Genomic DNA, 25,801 nt, shown 5'->3' with positions numbered 1-25,801 from the left:
TCGCTTGGTGTTTATTGTAAGGAGTTGAAAATGACTAAATCCAGTGTTTGTTTTTCTTTTTTAATATATATTTGTAGTACAGTAACCACAAAGAAATGCCTTGAGCATCTGCACTGGCCTTTGCTAAAATGTACATTTGTGTGTTTGTACTGTCAGGGACTGTAAAAAGCATTGTTAAAAGTTGGCTCAGAGCAAGATGATGCCTTGTGGTCGACAGTTTATTTCAATTTAGCTTTAAGTAACTGACAAATGAGTAAAGCCTTAAACAAATGACGTGTGCAGTCCTCATTTACATTGTATTTGAAGTTGACCAGTATCAACCTGCATTATAGATTGGTGGAGTGTGCATCATTCTCCTGATTGACAGGATGTCATCAAAAGTCCCAATCTCCTGCTTGATTCTGTTGGTTAATCTTATCTATCAAATCTTGGATATTGGATTTTTGGAATACAGCACGTCCATAATGCCTTTTTCAATCAAAGAATAATCACTTTAAAGGACTGCCTTAATAGACAACATAATTTATAACAAAACATTTATTCAAAACTATTTTACTATTACATATTTACATTGCAATGCACAAAAATACTTTAGCCAACATATGGTAAGTGGTAAAAATCATTAAAACTTTGTAAACATGACTACACAGTTTTGGGGAATTAAGTGCTTCAGTATGCATTCACTGAAATCTAGTCTTGTGACACCACTAGGTGGAGTGAAAAAGGAATGAATAGCAAAGTAATTGGTGGGAAGTAATTTGTTCTCATCTGTGTGAATCCCAATGACCCTAAAGCTTAGGAAAAAGGAAAAAAACACCAAGCTGATGGTCAGCTGACGGTAGTAGTCCCGAGCATTGAGGTAAGTCTGCTTGGTGTGGGTGTGTGTGTGGAGTGGATTCAGCTGTACAGACCTCACAGAAGCATCATGGTGGTTGTGAGAATGAGAAGTCAACCAATATATCATATTCTTCTGTTGATTTTCTTTGTGTGTTCCATGCCACTGTGAGCCTGGTTGTTGTCTGTCTGTGTCCATTTTGGCCTAAAATATAATGAACACAATGATGGTCTACTCTAAGGAAACAGTACTTTGGAAACAGCATCAGGTGAAACAAAAAATGATAAGTCTTTGGATCATCAGCAACAGATGGTCCACGTCAGGAGGGCATCATCAGAGGTGCTAATCCAATTGTTCTGTGTGTCACTGGTCCTCCTGGTCAGTATCCATGTAGCATAAACAAAGCTGATCGTTCCCAAGGAGAATCAGGGAGTCTCCACTGCTGTGCCAGCTTAGAGACTTGACCTGAAAACCACCTTGTAGGAAAGAGATAACAGCAAATAACAGCATTCATGTTACCATATTAGTTTAGTTTCATAATGTGAACTAAGCTTCATTTTTGAAGATTAATATGTATTATTACCTTCAGTGGGGACTTGGACAGAGACAGAACCCGCCGGAGACCAGAGGTAAAGCTTGGAAGTTCCTGTACACAGGGCTAGCCGTGGGCGCAGAGGGTCCCACTGGAAGCAGCACACGGCTGAGGTCTGCTGCAGCACAGCCAGCAGGTTCAGCTTCTGCATGTCCCACACCCACACAGCACTGGCCATGCAGTCTGTCAGTGGTGTTGGTGGTTCGATTGAGGAGACACATAAAAAATAAGACAAGGAAACATGAGCACAGTTCTTTGCTCTCCTCAGGTTGGCAGAGGGAGAGTAGCGCCCAGGATTACACTTAGCAATTGGCACTGGGTGGAAAAAATGGGTTACAAAAAAAAAGATCATGTGGGATAAAAAGGTTTATATATATAATTTAAAAAGGAAAAAGAGACCCATTTGTATACTGAATTTGGAATACTCTGCTTTTCCGATCTCACACTTTAGTTCCAGTTACTCTGGATAAGGCTGTCTGTTAAATGCCAAACGTGTCATACCAACAGTGGTATAGCCTACTGCTTCCACGTCCTGAGAAAGGAGCAACTTGGCAAGGAGTGACCGGGCTGCAGCACGAGGTCAAGCCAACAAAAAAGCTGTATGAAAAGGTTGAGTAAAAATCAACCATTCTGCTGAGGTTTTCACAACCAACCAAAGTGCGCTGTGGTCATAACACTGTAGGCGTGGACTAAGGTGTACACTCTTTAGTTGACAAGGATCTTTCAGATGTTTTGTAAACTCCAATTTGGCTGGAAAAATGCACACCAAGGAATGGTAGCATTGTTGCTAAAGCAATTAATTTACACTACAGTGGGATGAGGGAACACCAGCAGACAGTTTAAATCCCCAGATCAGAATGTCGGAGGGGGCGGGTAGAACCTCACTCTGGAGACAGTCCACAAGACATTTCAATGAACATACAGTTTAACTTCAATGAAACCCAAACACAACTGGGTTCTGTGCACGATTAATTGTGACTGCACTTCCAGTTGCCGTAATTTCATTTCTTGGATAACGATAATGGCATATAAAACTGTTTTCAAGGGTTTACCAAAGAGTGCAAACAAGCTAGTAAAGCTTAATGTATACGCTGTTGTGTCAAGAAGTATGAATCAGGCATAAGTCATACCGTTCTTGGTGGCCAGATAACGACTGTCCGAGCTGAAGGCCATGGTGGAGATACCGATCTTAGGGTTGGCTCGCTCAGGGTCTGGTTTAACCACTGGAATCTGAACGGGAGACGGACAGATCTCATCTAGAGTGTCAAAACAAAAGGGACACACTTTGGTGAGAGATGTCTTTTTCTTTTACCTCACAATACGAGTACTAAAAAAAAAATATAATGGGCTTCTTTAGTCAAAATGTATTTGAATTTGACTGCAAAGTATTTTAATTTGGCAATGTATTGCATTTTAATGTATGAAATGGGCTATATTGATGGTTTGAATCAGAACTGAATGTCCCTTTGTGGACGATGTCATACATTTACTCTGGGTACTGAAGAGAGTGCTGTCCATAGTGATGTCCATGTTGTGAAGGGAAAGATCTCGATTGGCTATGGCTGGCCTTCTTTCCACTTCCTTATAGACCACCTGACAACACAACCCACAAGTCAAACAAGTCCTTACGAAAAAACCTAGAAAATAACTACATCAAATTCTTCATCTTCGGTGAATATTAAATGGAAGCTAGCTTTTGAATTTAAAGCTGTTAATACATAACTTGTTTTAGTGAATAAAACATGATTTGGACCAATCTGAATGGTTGAGTATGTTAATACAATAAAACCAACACAACTGGGGTGGTCACATACGATAAAGTAGCTGATACGTCATGCATTAGCATGATACTCACAGCTTTTGGGCCGCTAATGGTGGCTGCATGTTCAAACTCTGTGATCCTCTTCCATGTTATGTGATTTAAGATGCGAACCTGCCAGGGGGGAATTATGATCATTATTTGGCATAAATACTTTCTAATGTTGGTTAACTCCTATCGTGAATGTTCATGTGGTATAACTATTCATAAACCACACCCAGAACTGTTGCTAAGCCCTTTGAGGTGAGCAAGCATAAAATATTTTGTGTAATATACAATTTCTTGCAAATATTCTGCACATCGAACATTGTCATTGGTATCCAATAGAGCATAGAGACCTTTTAAGCCACTGTGTGCTGTGCGGTGTGCATACAATGCCTAATACAGCCATCGTTTCAATATGTACTTACTTTTTCGTCATAGCTGCCAATCGCTAGAAATTGGTTGCTGGGGCTCCAGGTGACAGATTTAATGCCCAATGACCACTCGTAGGCACAAAAGGTGGATAAAAGGCTTCCTTCCAGAGAATATAACAACACCTTGTACTGTAGACAAAATAGGGGGGAGGGAGTGAGAGAGAGAAATGCAGCAAAAGGTCAACTGCGGCAAAGACTTAGACTTGACATGGAACGCACTACGCACATTGCCAGTTGATTGCTACTAGGCGAGTTACCGGGCCGCCCCTAAACAGGAAAAAGTTATATCATGTACGACAGAAACATAGTTGGGAACCATTTTGCATTATATGATACATTATTGCCAAGTAACAAGGAAAGCATCCTTGTTATGTTCACTTTAGTAGACAGGAACGGGGCAACAGAGCTGAGGAAAACAGAGGATAACATATTCTAGACAATATTCTTTAAATATTTTGAGTGAACTGGCATACAGAAAGCTAATATAATGCAATGTATTATTATTATTATTATTATTATTATAATTGCATTAATATATACTGTTAATTGTTTATATAATTATGGTAATTATTAGATTTGGGTGATCAGAGGCTTAGGATTCTAAGCTACATCGATTTTGACTATTATTCATCTATTGTATTTTCTCACCTCTAGACAGCTGTCCCATACTGCCAACACACAGCCGTTAGGAGACCACTGCACTCCTGCAAGATCCTGTGTCTCTGTCTCAAAGTGCTGGGATGAAGTGAAAAGGAGGTCATGTGAGGCAATACAATTACCCAAATAAATGAAACAACAGTCTACTACTATGTATTTCAGTCTAAACACACCTTACTCCTGCATAGAGGGATTTGTAGTTGAATCGAATATTAGATACTCCCAAAGTTGGAAAGGACAAGACCAACATTCCAGTTGTCATCACCAGATATAAGAACATTTATATTATACTAGCGCTAGAGGCTAGACAACGCGGCTAGACAACGCAAAGCAGCTACAAATTTCCACTCAACTTTTTTTTCAAATGACTTTGAACCTGGCATCCCTATTTTGGACAAGCAAGCGAAAATATGCAAAAAAAACTCAAAACATTTATTTATATTTAAAAAAAGGGTGAAAAGCGATTCAAAGAGCCAATAGGTTTGCTATTTTCACACTGGACCGTCCGTCGTACGACTTGGTATAAAATAAGGCTTAAGTGGATAAGAGGGAGCTTTGCAAGGCTCAAAACTTAAGAAACAACATGCTCAAAATGCCTCTGTCAAGTTTTTGTGATTCTCAAATGATCACCAAGGGGAAATATGAGCTTCCACGCAGGGAGGGTTCCTGGGGTTGGCTGGAATTCACCGCCTTGCTCAAGGACACTTCCTCCGCACACCTGTCTCACTGTCTGTCATCTTCTGGTTACAGCAGGACAATATCTGAAAACAGACAAATAGATTCTGCACACTGGATGATGCTCCCATGGATGTTTAATATTACCACCAAAGATGATGTTCGTTTAGCTCTCAGATGCTGGAAATGTCAACTTCGGTGGTAATTTAACAAATATCCATGGGTCCACTGGGTGGACTCTATTTTTCTGTTTTCACATGTTCTGCTGTACAGCAACTGCTATCATCATTTGGATGTGCTTACTTTTTACAGGATCTCTCTCATTTCTCAGCATACAGTAGTATGTGCTCAACTATCCTACTCCTTTTTGTATAAAAAGAACAAAACAACGATACAAATACAAAGAATAAATGAGAAAAAGGACAACAGACACAGAAATAATCCTATTGGACAACATACTATGCACACATCTCAGTGCCATGGCTCAGCACTGACAATATACAATCTCTATTAATAAAGTCATCACAATGTTTGATTATGGAAATGCTTTGTATATGCATTCTTCACATAACTTCTGTGGTTAAATAAAAAATATTTAAAAAAGTAGTACTGTCGGCCCCAGCTGGCCCATAATGCCTATACAATAGCATGACTATTTTGAGTTATGAGAATCATTCTAATCTTGTACTCACCCTGAGTAAGTGCCAGTCCTCGCACACAAACACACTGACGCAGTCTTGGCAGTCCCGACGCTCGGCCAAAGCCATGTAACAACCGTCCCTGCTGAAGTCCATACCTGAAGTGGAAAGATAGAAATTTTCACATTTTATAGAAACAATATACAGCCAAAAATATGTTTTGGTTCATAGCTTGTGTGATAATTAAAATCACTCATAAAAACCAGTATATGAATGGAAAAACTTGGGCAAAGGTTTAACCCATTCAGGCCGGCTACACATTTTAGTGTATGGGAGGGGCTTACAGTACATGTACAGTATGTATCAACATATTTGTTTTTGTAGGCTAATTTCTGATTTGGGCCTAACTATAGGTTAGACCTAATGTAAGACTGCTTCATTACCTTTGCCAATGGAGTTGTATGTGAATTCACCTGATTTGTTTGTCTGCTTGTCAGCTAGCAGGATGTCAAAAAGCTACGGATTTGCATGAAATGTGCGGAAATAAGGGTTGTCAAAGAAGAACTGATTCACTTTTCTCACTGAAATAGGGCATGTCATGGCAGGGGTGAGCGTGGCTTGCCAAAAGGTTAATTCCGGAACACACCTTCTGCAGTGTCTCCAAAAGGAGTCTTGTGAGGTGTCAATGGACTCGAATTGCTGGTAAACCCACCAGACCAAAGCCATTTCTGTTTTGATTTTTGCTACATGCTACATTATTTATATCTTAACTACTAGTAAGACACCTCAGGGCGACAAGCGATCAGGTCGCGCCATGTCTTGGCCATCTGGCCAGTGATGTATATCGGACCAGTTACCCATATATGGAGACCCCTGGTACCCATACTGTATATGGAGATCCATGTACTGAGATATGCTGAGAGACCATACATGCTTACTCAGTTATTAGTTATGTGAAAGTCGTATGATGTCTATGACATCTGACATCATACCCTTTTATGCCCATACATGGAGATCCCTGCCTGTAGAACCAGCCACACAGATATGGGCTGTCTTATATGGATATATTGATTCTGTTAGTGTGGTATATGGACGATGTGGACTCCATATATGGGCATTCCCATATGAAGTCCTGTTAGATATGGGCTTAATATTGATGACATCAGGGAACTCCATGTATGGGAATAAAAGGGATTCTGATTCTGTGTGACCTCACAGTGAAGCCAGCGCGTCATGTCAGAGCAGCAAACCCATTCTGTTAGAGTGGTTCCCCAAACATCACAGTGATGTCAGACCATGATGTCAGAGCGGCAAACCCACAGACCGTAAAAAAGTGTACACGTCCAGACTTCCAGATGGAGTCAGCATGTTCCGTTTCATTGCTAATTTATACCATTCTGATGGGGGACTGCCCCTTAGGTCGAACTCCCATTGGGTCGAACAGCGTCGGCAGGTTAGATAAATCACCCGTGTCACGGTTACTGAGGTTAGGTTTAGGGTTAGGGTTGGGTTTAGGGATATTTTTACTGAGGTTAGGGTTAAGGTTAGAGTTTGGTTACCCTGGCATCACAGTGATGTCAGAGCGGCAAACCCATACACCGTAAAACAAAAGAGTACATGGACACGGACATGATGTGCCGTTTCTCATACTAAACTGCAACCTTCGCTCGCAATTAATTTACGGAATGTATGTCTGTCTGCCATCTCTCTGTCTACAGTACTCTGACGTCATAGTATTGACGTCACATACTGGCCTGGACACGGAACACCATATATGGGCATAGGACACGGAACACCATATATGGGCATTAACGGGTGAAACAGTGTCCACCTTTCTGACATCACTGATACCGCCACCTGTACAGTGCATGAGTCCCCGGTATGGTAACATCCGCATGCTGAAACAATGCCCAAATTTGGAGATGACCAACTCACTGACATCACTGATGTCTGGGTTCTCCAACATTACTTCTGTGACTCCTACATTCAATCCCTCATATACTGTCCCCCCCCCCCAGGCAAGGTCCTAGTATACTGAATTACACAATATTCTGCAACATAATTTTTAAAGCATGCTTTAAAACAACCAATCTTGTTTATTGTAAAAGAAATCCCATAAAGGGGACATGACAGAGGACATGACAGTGTGCATGGACTTAGGCTAAAGTCAAAATCTTATGGACATGCTGCCTCTTTGGTAGAGGTTTCTAGTTTTGGTCTAGGAACCTGGATAATATGCATTGCAATTTCATAGTAATTCTGTTCTGGCTGTACTAGTACCAATTCCAACAGAGTTGGATCAGAATTATTGTGTATCACTATCCCTACAATACTTCTCCATACATAGAAACGTGTTGTTAGAACCCTGAAACAGAAACTAACTGAGTTCCTCAGCACCAGGGCATCATAAAGATCAGCTGCTATGCCTCTGATCTGATGAACCGATTAGCCACTTTGAATGACAGGGCTCATAACCTTGTTGTCCACTGTGTCTCTCACGCAATGCTATTATCTGAGACTTTGCCCGCATCATCTCAGCAGCATGCGACTATCAGAGCCGTATTATTTATACGATCATTCTGGGGATGTGCAGGTTACACAGGGGCACAACGCTGCATGGTCAACAACGGGAGAGCCAGAGACAATCATTTCCCCTGGTTGCTGACAGGTCCGTTATGGAGAGCATGCCCCATTTACTGAAGAGGGTGCACAGCTGTCAGCAGAGGGACTATAGTTTGGCTAGAGATTCAGGGTTGCTCCATAAGGTCAAAGGACAGCATGTGATTCATGGGGAATGCTGAAGCAGAGCATTCAGCGCACTGGCCATGTCCCCAGGTACTCCTGGTAATGATGATAATAATATTAATACACACACATAAAGAAATAAAGACATGATCTCTGCGTACTCACCCTTGTGACATGCTTTGGGGTACTTGATGTAAGACACAGCTTTGGTGCATAGGGACCAGACAGTGATTCTCAGCTGTCAAGAGAGAGAAGAGGAAAAACAAACTGTAGCTCATCTCTCAGTGAAAGTATGCGAGGGCTGGGGGTGGGGGGCATAAATACTTCAAAGAACCATACGTAAAAGAGACATCTTTGATCCGGGATCGGCTTTTGATGGCTGCGCTCGTTTCACACGGTATTGGCATAGCCGCGGAACAACTGCATGGCCATTTGGACCCGACACCCCTTCTCTGCATTGACATGAGATACATCAGTCTCTATGAGAGCTATTAAGCCCATGGTGTCTCTGTAAGAGGAGCTTGATTCAGACTGTGATATGATGAGTGTGGGGCATGGAGACTGGGTGTCAACAGTGGCCTATTAATAAGAGCTCAATCAGCCAGGCTCCTAGCCTAATGAGGTCTCTGGATGTCACACAGAGGCCCAAGGACTCATCCATCAGCTCAGGCATATCTACAGGACATCACAGTGTGGGATACAGTGGTCCGACTCTAAATGATACCCTCTGGAACAACTGGGCATAATGTCTGGAAGAGTCCTATGTTCTGAGTGAGGGATGTGAAAGTCTGTGTTGGATTCCATTCATTGCAAAGTCCAATACCTCTCGACAGGGCCATGGGGGGTACTGTCTGAACTACTGTGATTTCTAGTGCTGTAGTACTCGAGTCCAAATTTTCATTGACTCAGTCTCGTTCGAGCCCATTATTGGAGCTGTGTGGAACACAAGCTCCCTATACGTGGCCGTGTGTGTGGGTCTGTCTGTCTGTCTGTCTGTCTCCGTGTCTGTCTGTCTGTCTGTCTGTCGCCTGCAGTAACCTTTTCTGACCACACGTTAAGGGAGGGGCGCTGTTGCACACACACACACACACACACACACACACACACACACACACACACACACACACACACACACACACACACACACACACACACACACACACACACACACACACACACACACACACACAGCTCCACTTCGAACAGAGGTTCGCACACACACACAGCTCCACTTCGAACAGAGGTTCGATTTTTTTACTCTATCTCGGACTAAGGGACTTGGGACTCTTCCCTCACTAAGTCCACTCGATTCAAGAGTCAAGACAATGCAATGAAATAATTGTATACCCATATTATAGATAGATAGATAGATAGATAGATACCTTTATTATCCCAAGGGGGAAATTTAGTTGTCCAGTTGTAGCACAGCAGTATACAGTTATTTATGAGGAGCCCATTCGCATTAATAGTATAAGAGAGCGATCTGGTGCTTTTCATTTAAATGGTTTAGTAAGAAAACCCATAGTTTTCTATTTTTTTTTTAATATGGTCTCTGTCTTGACTTGGTCTCGACCCCCGTTCGTCTCGGTCTTGACTTGGACTAGACCCCCTCGTACTTGGTCTGGACTTGGACTAGCTTTAGGTGGACTCAACTACAACACTAGTGAAGGGGAAGAACTCTCCAAAAACAATATGAAGAGGTCTCTTATCAAAGCTCATCAGCAAGACTAGTGGAATATCATGGACATTATATGCCAAGACTGTAACAACTCGGGGCCTGAGATATACTGTATTTCACAAATAATGTATAACGGTGCAATGTGAGGTGATATTTGATTTGTGTAGATTTGCGTTTCAACAATGAATCTCACTAATCCTAAAATACTGTTTATACAGTATAATAAAGTACAACAAAAATAAAATTCATCCTCAAATCAAAATAATCACAATTACTTATCTTCATCATATCTAGCAACATAATACAGATTATAATTCAAGCCATAATTACAGTAGCATTTCATTGGCTTTCCAGTTCTGGATATGTTGAAGTAAGCATTCACCTGGACATACCTGCCACAGTTGTGACAACAACACTCAGTAATGTTATAAAACTGTCTCATAAATGAGAGGAAGCAGCACTGCAGAATAACCGTCTACCCACATGGCATCCAGACAAAGAGGGACAAGAGCCAGTCAAGTGTCCATTGACCTCACTTGTAACTAGATTGATGCCAGTAGCAGTATGTGGCAGCAGGCCAACAGCCTGATATATTCCCCATCCAGTCTCTAAAATAAAGTGCAGCAACTTCAAGAAACAAGGAGACATGACAGTCTTCGGGACACTGTTACAACATTTGTGAGATACATGCTGTATGGGTGTAGACAGAGAAACCGATTGGGTTCCCAAGGCTTTGAAACTCTTGCCAAGCGCAACACCACACAATGTACAGTTACGGAATATAATAAAATAGATAAATTAAGAGGCATAGCGAAAACAATGGTGAAATGGCAATTATAGATATAGTTTATTCACCCCAATTAAGCTGTATTTATCGGGCATAATAACATACTGTATTGTGTAGGATTTAGCATTTAACCTTCTGCTCAGCCAGCAACATGTAGAGTGATCCCAGACCCGGGGCTTCCCAACACTTCTCAATAGAGCTAGTGTATCCCAGAGACCCAGACACTTAGGACCAGATTTAGGTACAGTACATCAAAGCCGCAGTGCAAAATGCACTTTGCCTTGACTTGAGTACAAGTTGTGTTGGCAAGGTGCGTGTGATTTAATACGGCAGAATTCAATTGGTCCATGCGTCCACTTTTTGAGTTTGTAGCAGAGGGATCATAGAGGGACATCGTATGTGTTAAGGGCTGTACACACCAATGCGTCGCAACGCATTGTGAGCTTGTAGATCGGCTATTGTAAAATCAGGCATTACCAAGCCACCAAGGCCAGACAAAATACATTTTTGTCAGCAAAATCAAATGTGGATTTTAACGACTAAAGTCTTATGTAATTTAGTCTACAATTAGACTAAAACTTTTCAGATGAATAAAATATGACTAAAACTAAACAGAATTGTATAAAAGAATATGACAAAATCAAAATATTTTATGTCAAAAATCAACACTACTTTCACTCCTATATTGATTTGTTCAGTTGTTAAGACTGTTGACAGACAGTACAATACCTGGATACTCGCTGATGAAGGCCTGTTAACATAGGGTGACCATCGGCCCCTGAAACCGGGACCCTTAAAGCAATGCGCACGTTTGCCGGGTTGCATACAGGCAGTGACTAATTGACAAACAGCCTCAGCGTTGAATTCAGACACGCAATGCATTTGTTCATGTTTTTCTATTGTTTAGGTGAGCATTTTTATATGAAAAGAACATGATAAATGTCTATGCAACCACGGAAACCGTAGTGAATGTTGAAAACCGGAACACATTAGTGATTTAGAGATATTTGTGAGGACTCCGGATATGCAGCTTGAAACCGGGACAATCCCGGCCAAACCGGGACGTCTGGTCACCCTATGTTAACAATGTATATGTATTGAGTCATATATTCAGTGGTGATAGACTGCATAATTTATACCTCTATTATATATTTATTACAGATTATCATTGTAGATAGGTTGCATATGTTATTCATTGTCAAAAGATCTATCAAAATCTATATTGGGTTGGGTCCAGCTCTTACTGTTCACATAGTTCACTCTTAGTGCTGTTGCTACTATGAGACTTGAATTCAAAGTTTCCTCAACAGTTTGTTATCTTAGAATTTGCAGTTTGGTTTAAAACAAACATTTCCTATCACGTTGAACCTTTATAGGCCTGGTGAAACGTATTCCACAAGATGTCTTCCATGTTGAGCTACATTTACAGGTCATAAAGATATGCAGCACAACAGCACAAAAGCACACACCAAAGCTACTGTATATCATGCAGCATGTCAGCTCCAAACACAGATCTCTGCTATGCTAGAGTGGTTCACAGCCCTTTGAACACAAATCAGAACAGTAATCACAAGTAATCCAGATAGCCATGGTGGACATGTACAGTAAGCCTACCACAACCACAATGTAAGAGGTGTTAAATGCATCACCCTCACAGATTCCTTTACACTCTTGTAAGCCAATATAAAGTGTGTGGCTGTGTGCACACAGCCATCGTAAGTGGCTGTACACACCGGGGACATGATGAATAAACAATACGCCAGTTAGTATTTTGCATTAAAACTATTCATATAGTTGTGTCTCATCATTCATACAGGGTGGTGCCTTCATTCATAGTGACAAAACAACCCAGATCAGACAATCTTGACAAACAGTTTGAAAATGTATACTTAAAAAAAAATACTGCAGGGTATTAGCTGCATTAATAAATCACCCCAGGTGGGTACTGGGTATAGTCCTAAAGCTATGAAAACAACTAAACTGACCCTGTACAAACCAAAATCACTATAGTGATTATTTTCAAATGTCAATGCAAAGCCTCACAGACCAGGGTTAGCATTGCTTTTCAAATTCAATTCTTAAACACGTTCCCAACCATTTTGGCTTGGCATTCGACTCTACCCTTTCCTGTGCCTCCCTGTATTTTGCTCTTACAATGACACCTGGATGAAGGGTTCGTTGCGACCATAGGACGCAGTTTACTGTGAGAAACGGCACAGCTTGTCTGCGTCCGTCTGGACGTGTACACTTCTTCACAGGCTATGGGTTTGTCGCTCTGACATCATGCTCTGTCACTGTTATGTCAGGGGTCTTTACACACCGGCAAAAATGCTAAGAATTCGCCTTACGCCTTTTCCCATACACACCAAAGTGCAACGCAAATATGCATATAAAATTCGCCAAATTGAATAAAGTGATCTGTTGTGCGAGTTGTTTGGGGCTGGCTCACACAACCCAACACACCACACCACAGCAGAGAGGATGTACCACGGTTTTCCCCCACAGCAGACAGGCAGTGGTGTAAAGTAACTACCGGTAAGTACATTTACTTGAGTACTGTACTTGTAGGTATTTGTACTTGAGTAGGCCCAATTTCCAGTACTTTTCCTTCTACTCCACTACATTTCGGATCCTATTTTATTTAATATCACATATTCCGATCAGGTTTTTTGGAACCGATCACCGAGCACCGATCACAAAAGTTTGATCACCCGATACCGATCAATCACAGATCCGATCAAGTTATTATTTATATATTATTTATATTTTCTAAATGTTAATGTTTTAACTTTAATTAATTAATTCACTCATGAATTCATTTATATATTTGCCTTATAGTTATTTACCAGCATTACTATGTATTTATTATCATAGTAACTAATTATTCCTTCAGCACTGTGGAAATCAATACCCCAAAATGGCCTCAAGTGGGCATACTGAACGGCTGGTTGATCGGATGCACCGATCGGATTGGATCGGTGAATTTACCTTTTGATCTAAACCACCGATTATCGCCGATCACGCTTTGATCGGCCCGATCCGATCCATTGCCGATTGATCGGTAACATCTCTGATATTTATTTTAAAACATTAGTCTTTTTGCAAATATAAATTAGCCTATAATAAAACATATATAAACCATACTTTTACCAGTAAGAAATTTTAGTACTTTTTCAACCACTGACGGCAATACTAGCCACACAGACATGACGACACAGAGAAGGAGAAACACTCCTTCAGCCTCAATGCAAAGGGAAGGTCCCTCAACAATGTCATCTCTCTCTCTTTAAATAGGATTAAGTGAGGTTGCTTTGATACAGAGAGAAGAGAGGAGTTCGCCTGCAAACGTTCGCTAAATTCGAAACAAGAGTGGATGAATAACAGACGCTTTTTTGAAATTCGCGGTTGGTGTGGAAGCTTCATTGACTTTATAGGGTTTTTTATTCGCAATTTGCCCCTGATGTGTAAAGACCTTAAGACACTCTTGATGAAGGAATAAAAGGCTACTGAGAAAATATTTTTTTCATATTTGCTTCAATTTGCTTCAAAATGAACACCTTTAAATTATTCAAACATATATCCAAGGATTTTCCTTGAGGCATTTTAGAGCCTGAACTGTGGACGTGTGAAGAAAATATGATAAACAACGTCAATAAATCTTTTTTTCACACTTCTTTGTAATGAATGCTTACGCCCTACTCTCGTTACAAAACTTTAGATTTTGAAATATGAAGAGTTAAGACAGCTGACAACCTTAAACCTTTCATCGTAGAGGGTCCAGTCGGACACTTGAACTCGGCCACTGTCTGGCTGTCACCTAGCTGGGTTGAAGGGTCTACACTCCTGCTGGGTTCAGACATCCAGCTGTGTAGGCCCTGTAATTACACCTCCTAGCACGCTTCCTGGACATACCCCTTGGACATGGCACCATGGCAACCACCATCAACACAGCTCAAACAAAAACAAGCGCACACTTCTTGGATGCCTTGAGCCGACCGCATGGGCAATGGGGTTGAGGGAGACAGGAGGCCCGAAAGGCAGTGTAACCTTAAACTGGGTGGGGGAGTGTTGCATTGGGAGAAATAGGTGGGAAATGATTCTCCATGTGGTGTGGCATGCTGTGGGAGCTGAAGACTTTGGGTGAAGTACAGGACAGCAAATCTTTATTATATTATTCGATTATTCTATCATTACTTCTTTGATTAATTAAAAAAAGCAGGTTGTTTGCTAATTTGTTATATCTTAGATATATCAATGAATCATCACAGAAAGTGTGTAACTGATTTATTTTATAATTGACAAAAACAATTGGTAAATGGTAAATGGTGCATTTATATAGCGCTTTTGATCCAAAGCGCTTTACAGAGATTGTGCATTACATTCACCCATTCACGCACACATTCATACACCGGTGGTGGAGGAAACCATGCAAGGCACCAACCAGCTCACCGGGAGCAATGTGGGGTTCAGAGTCTTGCCCAGGGACCCTTCGACATTAACTCAGGGGGAGCCCGGATTCGAACTGGGAACCCTTCGTGCTCTAATAACGGTTTCTCTACCCCTGAGCTATATATTGAATTCATTGGCACACAGGTTATTTTTTTCCATTTCCAGAAAAATAACAGTGATAACAGCTACTGTTGGCCATAGGTGTTTATGACATTCACTAGTACCAGAAGTTATTATTGTAGTTTGTGATAACCAGAGGCAGATGTCACAACAAGAAGGCAGTCTTTACACATAATCAAATGGGCCAACATGCTAACGTGTTCACTGATGGGCAACGTTTAGTGCTGCTGCATCTACCCTGATAGTAGTTATCTTGGGAGAAGGGACTTTTTTGAAAGGGGGTGAGGAAGTTCAGGTTCCTGCTGTCAAAGAGAAGGTCAAGTTTCCCCCGAGTTCTTGAAAAAGTTCCTTCAGTTCCAGGAAACACGCATGCAGTCAAAACGGGGCTATTATTGAACAAATGACTACATGCATTAAGAAAAGAAAATATTTCTATTCCACTAATACACAAAACATCCTGGCACAAGTTCAGGGCTGTTAAGTTTCACAACGAGAATGCCACACAATTAAACACTCCCGAAGCAGAGGGTTGTGGGCAACAGCTGATAAATAAGACCATTTGTAGCACCACAGTTACTGACATCAAACCTGCAAGAAAATCTACCCATCAGCCATTCTTGTTGCACTCGTAGGCAAGTAGGAGAGAACGGGTGAGTGTCTGTGTGATGCCACATAGGCCCTTCTGTCAGCAAAGGATTAGGCTCTAGGCATTCCACGTAGGAAGCCATCTCAAACCGATATAGCCCATTTCTCCTGTTACAGCCTCATGATTCTACCAAGGACCTGAAGCTTCTCGCCACCCAGACATAGGTATGGATGAGCTATTGTCCCGTGTCACAGTGCAGCAGCTGCCTCGCGTTCACAGTTTTGTCTGTTAGCGCCGCTGCCAACAATTCAATAGTACGTGTTAGCGAGGCTGCAAAGTTCCTGGCCAAGCATGCTATCGCTAACCTGATACCAACAATGTGAAAACCATTACAGTAGTATAAAGCTTGACACCGTCCTTGGTTAGAAATTTTCCACCCCCATTTTATCGCCACTCAGCTGGTAACAGTGGATTAGCGTGGATGTGTGGCGACATAGTGTGAGGCCCAAGGATATACGATGGGAATTCAAATAGATGACTTTGGTGAAGTCTCACAGTATAGGCTAATATTTGGCAACGTATCTTTATGTTAAATTCACACTATGGCAATATCCTAAGACAAATGCCATTTTTACATGTCGACTCTCAACTAAGCCACTGTTGTGGCCACTACTGTAACCAACCCTCCTGAACCGATCCAATGATGTTATAGGCTTAGGCTAGTACAGTGAACTGACAAGTGACTATAAGATAAGATATACCTTTAATGATCCCTCAAGGTAAATATTATAGCACTAGCAGCAATATAAGAATCAAACATAGGATATGCAAAGTTCAGAGAAAGAGTCAAAACCCAAACCAAGATTAAACCAGGTCAGGCATGTAATGTGTTTTACATAAGTCGGCCTCCTGATGGCGCTATAAAAGGCTGATGTAAAAAATGCAGGGAAAAGGTTTTACCTTGGCCTCTAAGGAGTGCGCATACAAAGTTTGACACTAATCGGTGGAGTTATAGGTGAAAACATGAATCGGCCTGTTATAGCGCCACCATGAGGCTGATTTGATTTTTCTTAAGTGGCATTTATTCCTCTGCCTATTGGGAATGTGCATGCACAATTTCACCAAAATCGCACACTGCGTTCAGGATTTCAGGCATTTTATTCAAAACTGACCAATCCTGCAAACTTTGAAAGCCAGTTTTAGCCAATCAGGATGGAATATGGAAAATCTGACACATCCATGTCGATCACATGACTGTAGAGATACTGTCTACTGATTTACGTGATTTTTGGACAAAATCTGTAGGAGTACTGGCAAAAGTTAGCTTTGCAAAAGTCGGCCTCCTGGTGGCGCTAGAACAGGCCCATGTGAAATATTTGGGGCAGAGGTTCTGAATTGGTGTCGAGGGAGTGTGTGTGCACAGTTTGGCAGCGACCGGGCCAACGGCGCCGGAGATTAGCTGGTAACGGACAAACGGACGGACGGACGGACGGACGGACGGACGCACGGACGGACGGACGGAGGGGAAAACATACTCTCCCTCAGCCTTCGGCTGGTGGAGACAATAAATAATAATAATAAGCTTAGCCTATACCATACTGTACTGTTTATCAGTACAGTAAAACATCCAGACACACACACACACACACACACACACACACACACACACACACACACACACACACACACACACACACACACACACACACACACACACACACACACACACACACACACACACACACACACACACACACACAGTCCACACCACAGGCAGCTGTCCCTAAACAAGTTAATATAGCAGGCTGTTTATGAGGGCTTGAAATTTAAGGCTGACACGGACACCCATCTGGCACAGCCTTAATGAAATCTTGGGTGAGGGTGAAGGTAAGGTCAGTGGGCCCCTTGGCAAGGAGTTAAGCATTGCCTCTGGTGCTACTGGTAAATTAACTTCACACCCTCATTTGGAAAACAATGCTCACTCACAACATTGCTCTTTTTTTAGGCTTACTTTTTCCATTATAGTGACTGTAGGTGTTACTGTAGGTTACTGCTTGATGGGACTGCACATTAAACAAAATGTGTATTCTGAAAATGTAAGAATGAGATAAAAACTAAAAGCACTATTTATTAACTTTGAAGTACACCTTGGCTACCTGTAGCCTTTAAGGCTATTTCACGAAGACCGTTGTGAGTTAAGAAAGGTCAACAATCAAAATAATGTCTGTTTTATAATGAAGAATGTGATCATTATTCCTACAACATAATTCTGAATACTGAATAGTCCATCAAAGATGAAGGTGAATGAGAAGTTGCCAATTATGTAAATTGCTACATGGAAAACACTACAGTCCATCTTGCTCACTGCTGCCACAGCAAATAATTGAAAATTGAGGAGGGAACAAAGATTCAAGAATCTAATCTTATTTCCTTTAGCCACACATGCACTTAATAATCATATAATAACAAGACACTATGCTATATCCCTCTTCAAAACACTGTCACCATAAGCCATACTGTATTATGTAGACAGATTCTCCCCTTGTGGAAGGAACCTGTCCTGTTTTCTTTTTCGTGTGAAGATGTAGACAGACACAAAGCAGACATGCCACAGACTCTTGCACTCTCTGCACCCTCCTCAGACCAGACACAGTTGTGCACTGACACCTGTCAAATGAGTCTTGGAGTCAAGTTCAACGTGATAGACACAGCCCGCCATGGCACGGTGCCCTGGTCATAATCCACATAGCCTAGTCCCACCCCACACGTGCCCTCCACCCCAAAACATTAACAAGCTACACCACAGCACAGAGCAGAGTGCAACAATAAAAAAGGGGAAACAGAAGGCATTGAATAAACATAAACGTGCCTTTATTAGGGCTGCAGCAATCGATTATTTTCTGAGAGACAGCCGCTGATACGAACGACCTACGGCCTGGTCGCGACCTAGGCCACGACCTGGAGGTCGTAGGTCCCGGTTCTGGAGGTCGTAGTTCGCGGTACATACTTGTTAGGTCGCGGCCGGTCTAGTTTCGCGACCCCCGGCCGTGGTTGCGCCACCTCGGTCGTCCCCGGGCCGTCTTTTTGCAGAATATTCTAGAGCAGCAGCGCTATTCAACCTTTTGAAGCTTGTGATTGGCTGAACCGGAGGTAGGAAGCGCTCCATTGTAGTCACTTGGACCGCGCGAGGTGCACCAAAACCTATCCTTAACCCTAACCCCAACTCTAACTCTAACCCTAACCTTAACCCTAACCCCAACTCTAACCCTAACCCTAACCATAACCCTAACCCTAACCCTAACCTGCCGACACTGAGTAGCTAACCTGCCGACGCTGTTGAAAACGAGCGCTCCTTCCCTTAGCAAGCGTAGAGTTTCTAAACTCGCGTCCCTTCCCTTAGCAAGCGTAGAGTTTCGATCGCGGACTTCCCAGGTCGCTGAATTACGACCGAGATCGCGCAAAACCTCCAGAACCGGGACCTACGACCTCCAAGTCGTGGCCTAAGTCGCGACCAGGCCGTAGGTCGTTTGTATCAGCGGCTCTTGCTGTATTTTCTTAGCACTTATTTTATCAATTACTTTTCTATTAAGATCAGCTATTTTTGAAAATTGGTTATTTGATTAAAATTGTTTTTAAATAATTGATTAAATCGATTACTTCTATTAACTGTTGCACCCCAAGTTCTCATTCTATGTCCACATTTCATTCTGTAGAACCTAGTTTTTAAGTAAGTCTGAGAATGAAACCACACACACAACATCCTGCATCCTGACTCTGGTGCAATTTTTTTAGAAGCCAACCTGTTGTCTATTAATCTATTTATTCGCTGGAAATGATATCGAGTGCAGGCGTTCATGATGCAATCATCTCTGTCGGTAGGACAAAGATGGATTCTCCACAGCAGTGGTGGTGAGGTTGCCAAACCCCTGCCATGCGTTTCAAGTTGAAAGCTCGATTTCACGGTCCCTGAAAACCTTTCAGTTGGTCACATTCAGTAACACCAAGTGACTAGTCAATCATCCTATATGCAACACTGAATACTGTAAGATCTCAAATCTATCATACATGACTCCCAAGCACGACACCAATGACATGCATCACTTGATGGGGAAATACCAGAGTTACATGGGAAGGGCACGTACACATTGTACACAGTGTTCAGGAGGTACTTGAGACCCCTGTATGTCTGACAGGATGCTAACTGGCGGAACTATGAAACCAGACTGAATACATGTGGCAGGTGGGGGTGGGCGAGTGGGTGGTGGGGATTGAGGAAGGGTCTGGTATCTCTGTCTATTTTCAGGTCTCCCTTCCTTGCAAGCCAGCAACAGTTGACACCAGACAGTCGTACATATAAACACACAGACAGACACAGACACAGTAACTTCACACTCACATGGAAGTCTGTGGTGTTGAGAATGTGACGCCCGTCCGGGCTCCAGCGTGAGGCGACTAGTCCAATTGAGCCCTCGTCAATCTTACAGTGCCACTCGGGCTCCTCGAGAGACCACACCTGAAGACACAGAGAGAGACAGACAGAAACACTTGAATTAATCAAGACACCTGCTGTCCCTTTATCAACTGCATCTCAACAATTCATAAGCACTATCTGACAAACATCAGAAACCATGAAAGACTGGCGGTGGTTACCCCTTCAAAGGTAAGGTGCTTACAAGGTGATGTACTGATTGTGAAACTTTGTGAAGCTTTGGGACAGGTTTTCCCAGATGCATCTCTATGTAAATTAACAAATTACTTAATTATCATTTGATATCATCATTTGGACTTAATGCTTAAAATTTAAATAAACAAATGGAGCGGCAGATTATTGTCTCAAATGATTTACAGTGTATGCACTAGAACATGTGCCAACTATGTTGTAAAACACCTAGCCCAGAATTTATACATCCAAAAGTCACCTAAAAATCATTTGAACAACTATCCAAAGCTGCAAAAAAGGAGCCAAACAAAAGTATTAAAACACATAATTGATGGTCCTTTTAATATCATAGCATATACAAAAATGAATGCTAATGAATGACGACTTGGATTTATTGTGAAACATTTCTCCAGATTTTATTAAATGAATGTTAATTTAATATTATATAGTGTTACACTAGCGCAACTCTACATGCAAATTTAGTCAATCTTAAAAGACATTCTGTACTTCATTTGTGCAGTGGTAAAACGACACAACAGATCTAGCTACACTTAATTATGAATGTTAAGTACATTGTAAACTAATTTTATCTATTTTATTTCTACATCATCTATTGCAATTCCAAGCTCTTCAACAACTCCTCAATTAAAAAAATTCCATAACATTTATTCAAAAATCTAAAGTTCCAGTCCATGATTCCGACTCCAGTTATAAATTACTCCATAAACTAAACACAGAGTAATTCTTTCTAATACATAATTACTCCGGAAACATCTTGTTTATGATATCCACTGTTATTTTCAAAATGTTGCATTTACCGGTCTGGTCGCAAGGTAAAGAGGACAGCTCTTTTTTGTATTGCATTTGCAATGTTTTACATATAATTTAAAAAAAGACAAATATTGTGACACAGACTTCCTTGTTTGTTTATACAGGCAGTTGAGAGGACTAATTTCTCGTAGAAATTCTTCGATTTGGATATGGTCTATTATTTTCATGTTGCCATACTTGGTAACCGTTTCAGAAAAGCAACAGGCTGAAGTTTAGCAGGATTTTAGACTATCTAAGTGGGTAGGCACTAGGAAGCACTCTTAGCCGTGTCAGTCAGTATCCTACCTGTACCAGTCCCCTCTTGTACATAGCACAGAGAATGAAGCGGGAGTCAGAGGACCACTCCATGTGGACCACTTGATCCAGGCAGGTGTACAGGTGTTGGATCTGCAGGGTGGACACATCTCGTACAACCAGCCTGTACTGTACACAGGTACCCTGACGATAATAATAATAATAATAAATTATAGTAATTCCACCAAAACAATATTAAAAATATTTGACAAAGATGAATCCATGCTAAATATAATAAAGAAATACACACAGTTACAAAACTCATAAAGCCAGAGTAAACCACCTACCAAATACTGCCCATCTGGGGAAAAATGGCACAGTTGGTTGGACTGCTTGAAAACTTCAGAGAAATTCATCTTGTCATGTGTATGTCTGCAGCTACTGTAGGCTACTGTAAAGGAGATGGGGGGATTTAAAACATGCAAATGAAGACAATGTGTAATGTACAGTAGCTATCACAGTCAGTCTTCATTAAACATGGACATTTTCTAATTAAATAGTACAAAGCTTATACATTCCTTTAAGTTTAAGTAAGCTAAAATAATGTTAGACATGTAGCCAGCTGCCAGGCAGACATACTGAATTTACTTTGGGACTTTCCCCTGCCCTCGTTTCCAGCCCGTTGGTGTAGTTTGCAATTACAAACACAAGATGGCGCCGCAAGACAAAGTTTCACATTTCTTTTATGTGGACTGGGGATCTGTACTTCTGTAGCCCACTAAAAAGGTCAGGTTTTTAGTATTTTCTTTAAAAAAGAAAGAAAACTGAAAACACTACCTGGCTAGCAGAAACAATAAGCATTATTTTGATTCTCCCTGGAAATGTTGATTGCCAGCTTGTGCCATGGAAGTGGCAAATCAATTAACGTTAATAGAAGGATCTAACACCTGTTGTTTCCAAATTGAACTTTAAAGGCAGGACGTTTTTATGCAGGATGATTTACAACGAGTTTATTTACATACATTTCGCTGGTGGATTTTCTTAAACAACGAATTGTCAATATGTGTAATATAGGTGCAATATTTGTGAGTTTGTCATTTAACACACTCGTCTCAGAAAGGACCTTTCTGTCAGTGGAGCAGTGGTGTAACGTAACTAAGTACATTTACTCAAGTACTCTACTTAAGTACAATTTTGAGGTACTTTACTTGAGTAATTCCAATTTCCAGTACTTTTACTTCTACTCCACTACATCTATCTCAGAGTCATTTACTCCACTACAATTATTTGAAAACATTAGTAACTAGTTCAGGCTTGTCAACTCTCCTGGATTTCCCAGGAGTCTCCTGGATTTTGAACCCCTCTCCTGGGAGTCTCCTGGATTGGCAAATCTCCTGGATTTCTCCTGGATTTTGTATCAAACTCCCAAAATTCACCAGAACACAGGAAATGACATCTACTATGTTAAAAATCTTCTGGGGGAGGACCCCCAGACCCCCCGCTTTAGGGGTGGGGGCAATGCATGCAAGAAAGATCATACAGATATTTTAATGATGAGAAATCATTATTTTTGCTTCAGTCATCAAATCTGTACACCAACATTGGCCATTTTAAGGCTGAAATTGTACCCATGCTAGTAAAGCAAGCCTGATAAAAGTATCAAACATGCACAAAATTCAACAGAACACAGGAAAATATATCTATTAAAAAGTTTTGGGGAGAGGACCCCCCAGACCCCGGTTGGGGAGTTCCGCGCACCCCCCAAAAATAAATCTCCTGGATTCTGACAGTCCAATGTTGACAACCCTGCTAGTTACTTTGTAGATTGATAATTATTACAAAACATACATTAACCACAGAAACCACTCAAATCACTTCAAAAATGGCCAAACTAAATTCTGGCCATTTAAAAATAACCAACCGACGCATTGTGAATTTGTGACTGAACTTGTAGATCTATTTTTAAAAGATGTTTGGAAAAGGGGCATCGAGTACTTTTTGATACCAATACTTTTGTACTATTAAACTCTCAAGTTAAGTACATTTTTAATTCCGGACTTCTACTTGCAACAGAGTATTTCTACAATGCACTTTTACTTATAAGTAAAACATGTGAGTGAGTACTTATTCCACCACTAGCTAGTACAGGTAGTAGCATAGTAGTAGTACGTGTAGTACCTGACGAGACAAAGCCAACTTTACCCAAGCCAGAACAAGAATGTTGGCCTTGCTAGCTGGCACGGGGCTTCTGAATCTGTGCAAAAACACGCCACGAGAACATCTTAAACAAAGCGTGATTCCGGTAGGGTATTTTATCCGCTTGCTACGCCTACCGTTCTTATAAGGTAACCCAGAAAACAGTCAGGCATACGAGCTACTATTTTGTTGTTGGTCATTCAGTTGGGACTTCAGTTCATTCAAGCTAGCCAATTTTGCTAGCAGCTGTTGATCTAACGTCTTATTGGTTACTGGCCTGGGCAAAGCCAAAGTAAACAAACTCACTTGCAAACATATAAATGGGAATGATGTCGTCTTTACCTATAACACGAGGGAACAAATAGTCCAAATCATCTTCCAAAACGTTCTGTATTCAAGAACCAGGAGTCGGAGAAGAAATCAAGCAGTGGCCGTTTGGGTGCGTGAATGGCGTCGCTAACTGTTGTGGCCAATCAGCATCCGAGTACAAAGCCCCCATCACATCATGGGAAATGTAGTTCGATCTGTCAATGTTTAAACTTTGTAAAATCATATATAGTAGGCCTATATAGGTTTTCACGTTATGGTTTATATATATATAGAGTCCCTATATATATATATATATATATATATATATATATATATATATATATATATATATATATATATATATATATATATATATATATATATAATTTTGTTATAACAGTGGTGGAAGAAGTATAGCCTAAATCAGACTCCCACTTCATAAATGTAGCAAAACCATAGCCTATTTAAAATGATCTATTCAAAGTAAAAGTAGAAAATATTACATCTACTTTCTAATAATTATGCAGAATGATCAATTTCCCCATCATATTATTGGATTGTAGGCTAATTAATCTAATAATGTTCATATTGCAGCTAGAACTGCTGGGTAGTTCATCATTTATCAGCTAAATGTAGGCTATAGTGGAACAGGCTATAAATAATCGAGTAAAGTAGCCTAAAAGTATATAGGCCTACCTCTGGTTTTACTAACTGGGCTACTTGAGTAAATGTAGGCTACTTTTTAGTTACTTTTCACAACTGTAATTATTATAACACAATTAATTAGTGCACACAGTAGGCCCCTAGGCCTGCACAATATTAGAAAGATAGGGAAATACAATAAAATACGGTAGTAAAATGTGCTATCCAAAGCATCTCTAATAGGAATGCTTTATGTTTATGTGTTCAACTTGGCAGTATAGGCTATCCAGGTCTAATCTTCACAACAAAAAATTAAATAAAATAAAATAAAAAATATTATCTCCCAAAAATGAGTGAGTGAGTCAGCCTAGGGGACTCGCCAATCATATTTTATATTTCGATTTAAGTAGGCACATATACATTCTTCTAATCTTCTTCACAACAACTGCCTGTTATATCCACCTGTCCGTGATCATGCACTGTAGTGAGCCGGGGAAGGTTTGTTTCCCGCTTGTGTGCTTACAAACCGCGGCTACCTCCTCCCAGCTGTTCGCGTGCAGCGCAACGTCTAGTCCGCTTCAGCAAAGCTCGCGCTGCCCTGAATAGCAGGCAAATGTCAATTTCAACTCCAACATAGCAATTTATCGTTTATTCTTCGAAAAGTCGATAATTTCTGAACGTCATCAAGTTCTGATGTCGGTCGATTTTTATGGAGGGACACTTTGGCATGTTAGATTACACAAACACAAGTGTCCTGCAGTGTAAATAGCATTTCGATTGGGATCACAATAGATTTGGGGTAAGTGTTATTTTATTTATTTATAGTGTGCTGTAATAGGCTATATAGGCTCAGTTATAGGTAGGCATATTAATTAATGTTACAATGCCCTCTATTTGTTCTTGGCGTAGCCTATATGGACACATTCGTCGTT

General features: G+C 41.0%; 2 protein-coding genes across 2 annotated transcripts in view; one reads left to right on the top strand and one right to left on the bottom strand.

Annotated features, from left to right (window-relative positions):
- Window positions 1-722: 722 nt before the first annotated feature.
- On the bottom strand, window positions 723-24,367 carry wrap73 (WD repeat containing, antisense to TP73). The gene is made up of 13 exons (XM_080733676.1): window positions 24,261-24,367; window positions 22,070-22,173; window positions 21,774-21,926; window positions 20,394-20,510; window positions 8,543-8,615; window positions 5,687-5,790; window positions 4,311-4,397; window positions 3,657-3,791; window positions 3,283-3,360; window positions 2,912-3,020; window positions 2,558-2,683; window positions 1,419-1,610; window positions 723-1,311 (listed from the first exon to the last, which is right to left on the bottom strand). The coding sequence occupies exons 2-13, from the start codon at window positions 22,136-22,138 to the stop codon at window positions 1,199-1,201; spliced, it is 1,356 nt and encodes a 451-aa protein (XP_080589802.1). The 5' UTR covers window positions 22,139-22,173; window positions 24,261-24,367; the 3' UTR covers window positions 723-1,198.
- The window catches only part of tp73 (tumor protein p73), a gene marked incomplete at both ends in the record, with an annotated part of 41,679 nt that continues 36,503 nt past the window's right edge, over window positions 20,626-25,801 (top strand). The window contains one exon of the mRNA XM_080733677.1: window positions 20,626-20,657. Within this exon, the coding sequence (XP_080589803.1) occupies window positions 20,626-20,657 (32 nt within the window). The remainder of the gene's footprint in view (window positions 20,658-25,801) is intronic.

This window comes from Nannobrachium achirus (assembly GCF_963921795.1).
Source record: "Nannobrachium achirus genome assembly, chromosome: 9".
Classification (NCBI taxonomy): Eukaryota; Metazoa; Chordata; class Actinopteri; order Myctophiformes; family Myctophidae; genus Nannobrachium; species Nannobrachium achirus.
This window is presented reverse-complemented; position numbering and strand designations above follow the sequence as displayed.

What these genes read in the sequence shown, in the direction of transcription:
- wrap73 (XM_080733676.1), bottom strand. Translation starts at nt 22,138, where the DNA reads ATGAATTTCTCTGAAGTTTTCAAGCAGTCCAACCAACTGTGCCATTTT. An exon ending in TATGGGACAGCTGTCTAGAG is followed by an intron (nt 3,792 to 4,310) that starts GTGAGAAAATAC and finishes TTTTGTCTACAG; the next exon opens with TACAAGGTGTTGTTATATTC. An exon ending in CTTCAGTACCCAGAGTAAAT is followed by an intron (nt 2,684 to 2,911) that starts GTATGACATCGT and finishes TTGACACTCTAG; the next exon opens with ATGAGATCTGTCCGTCTCCC.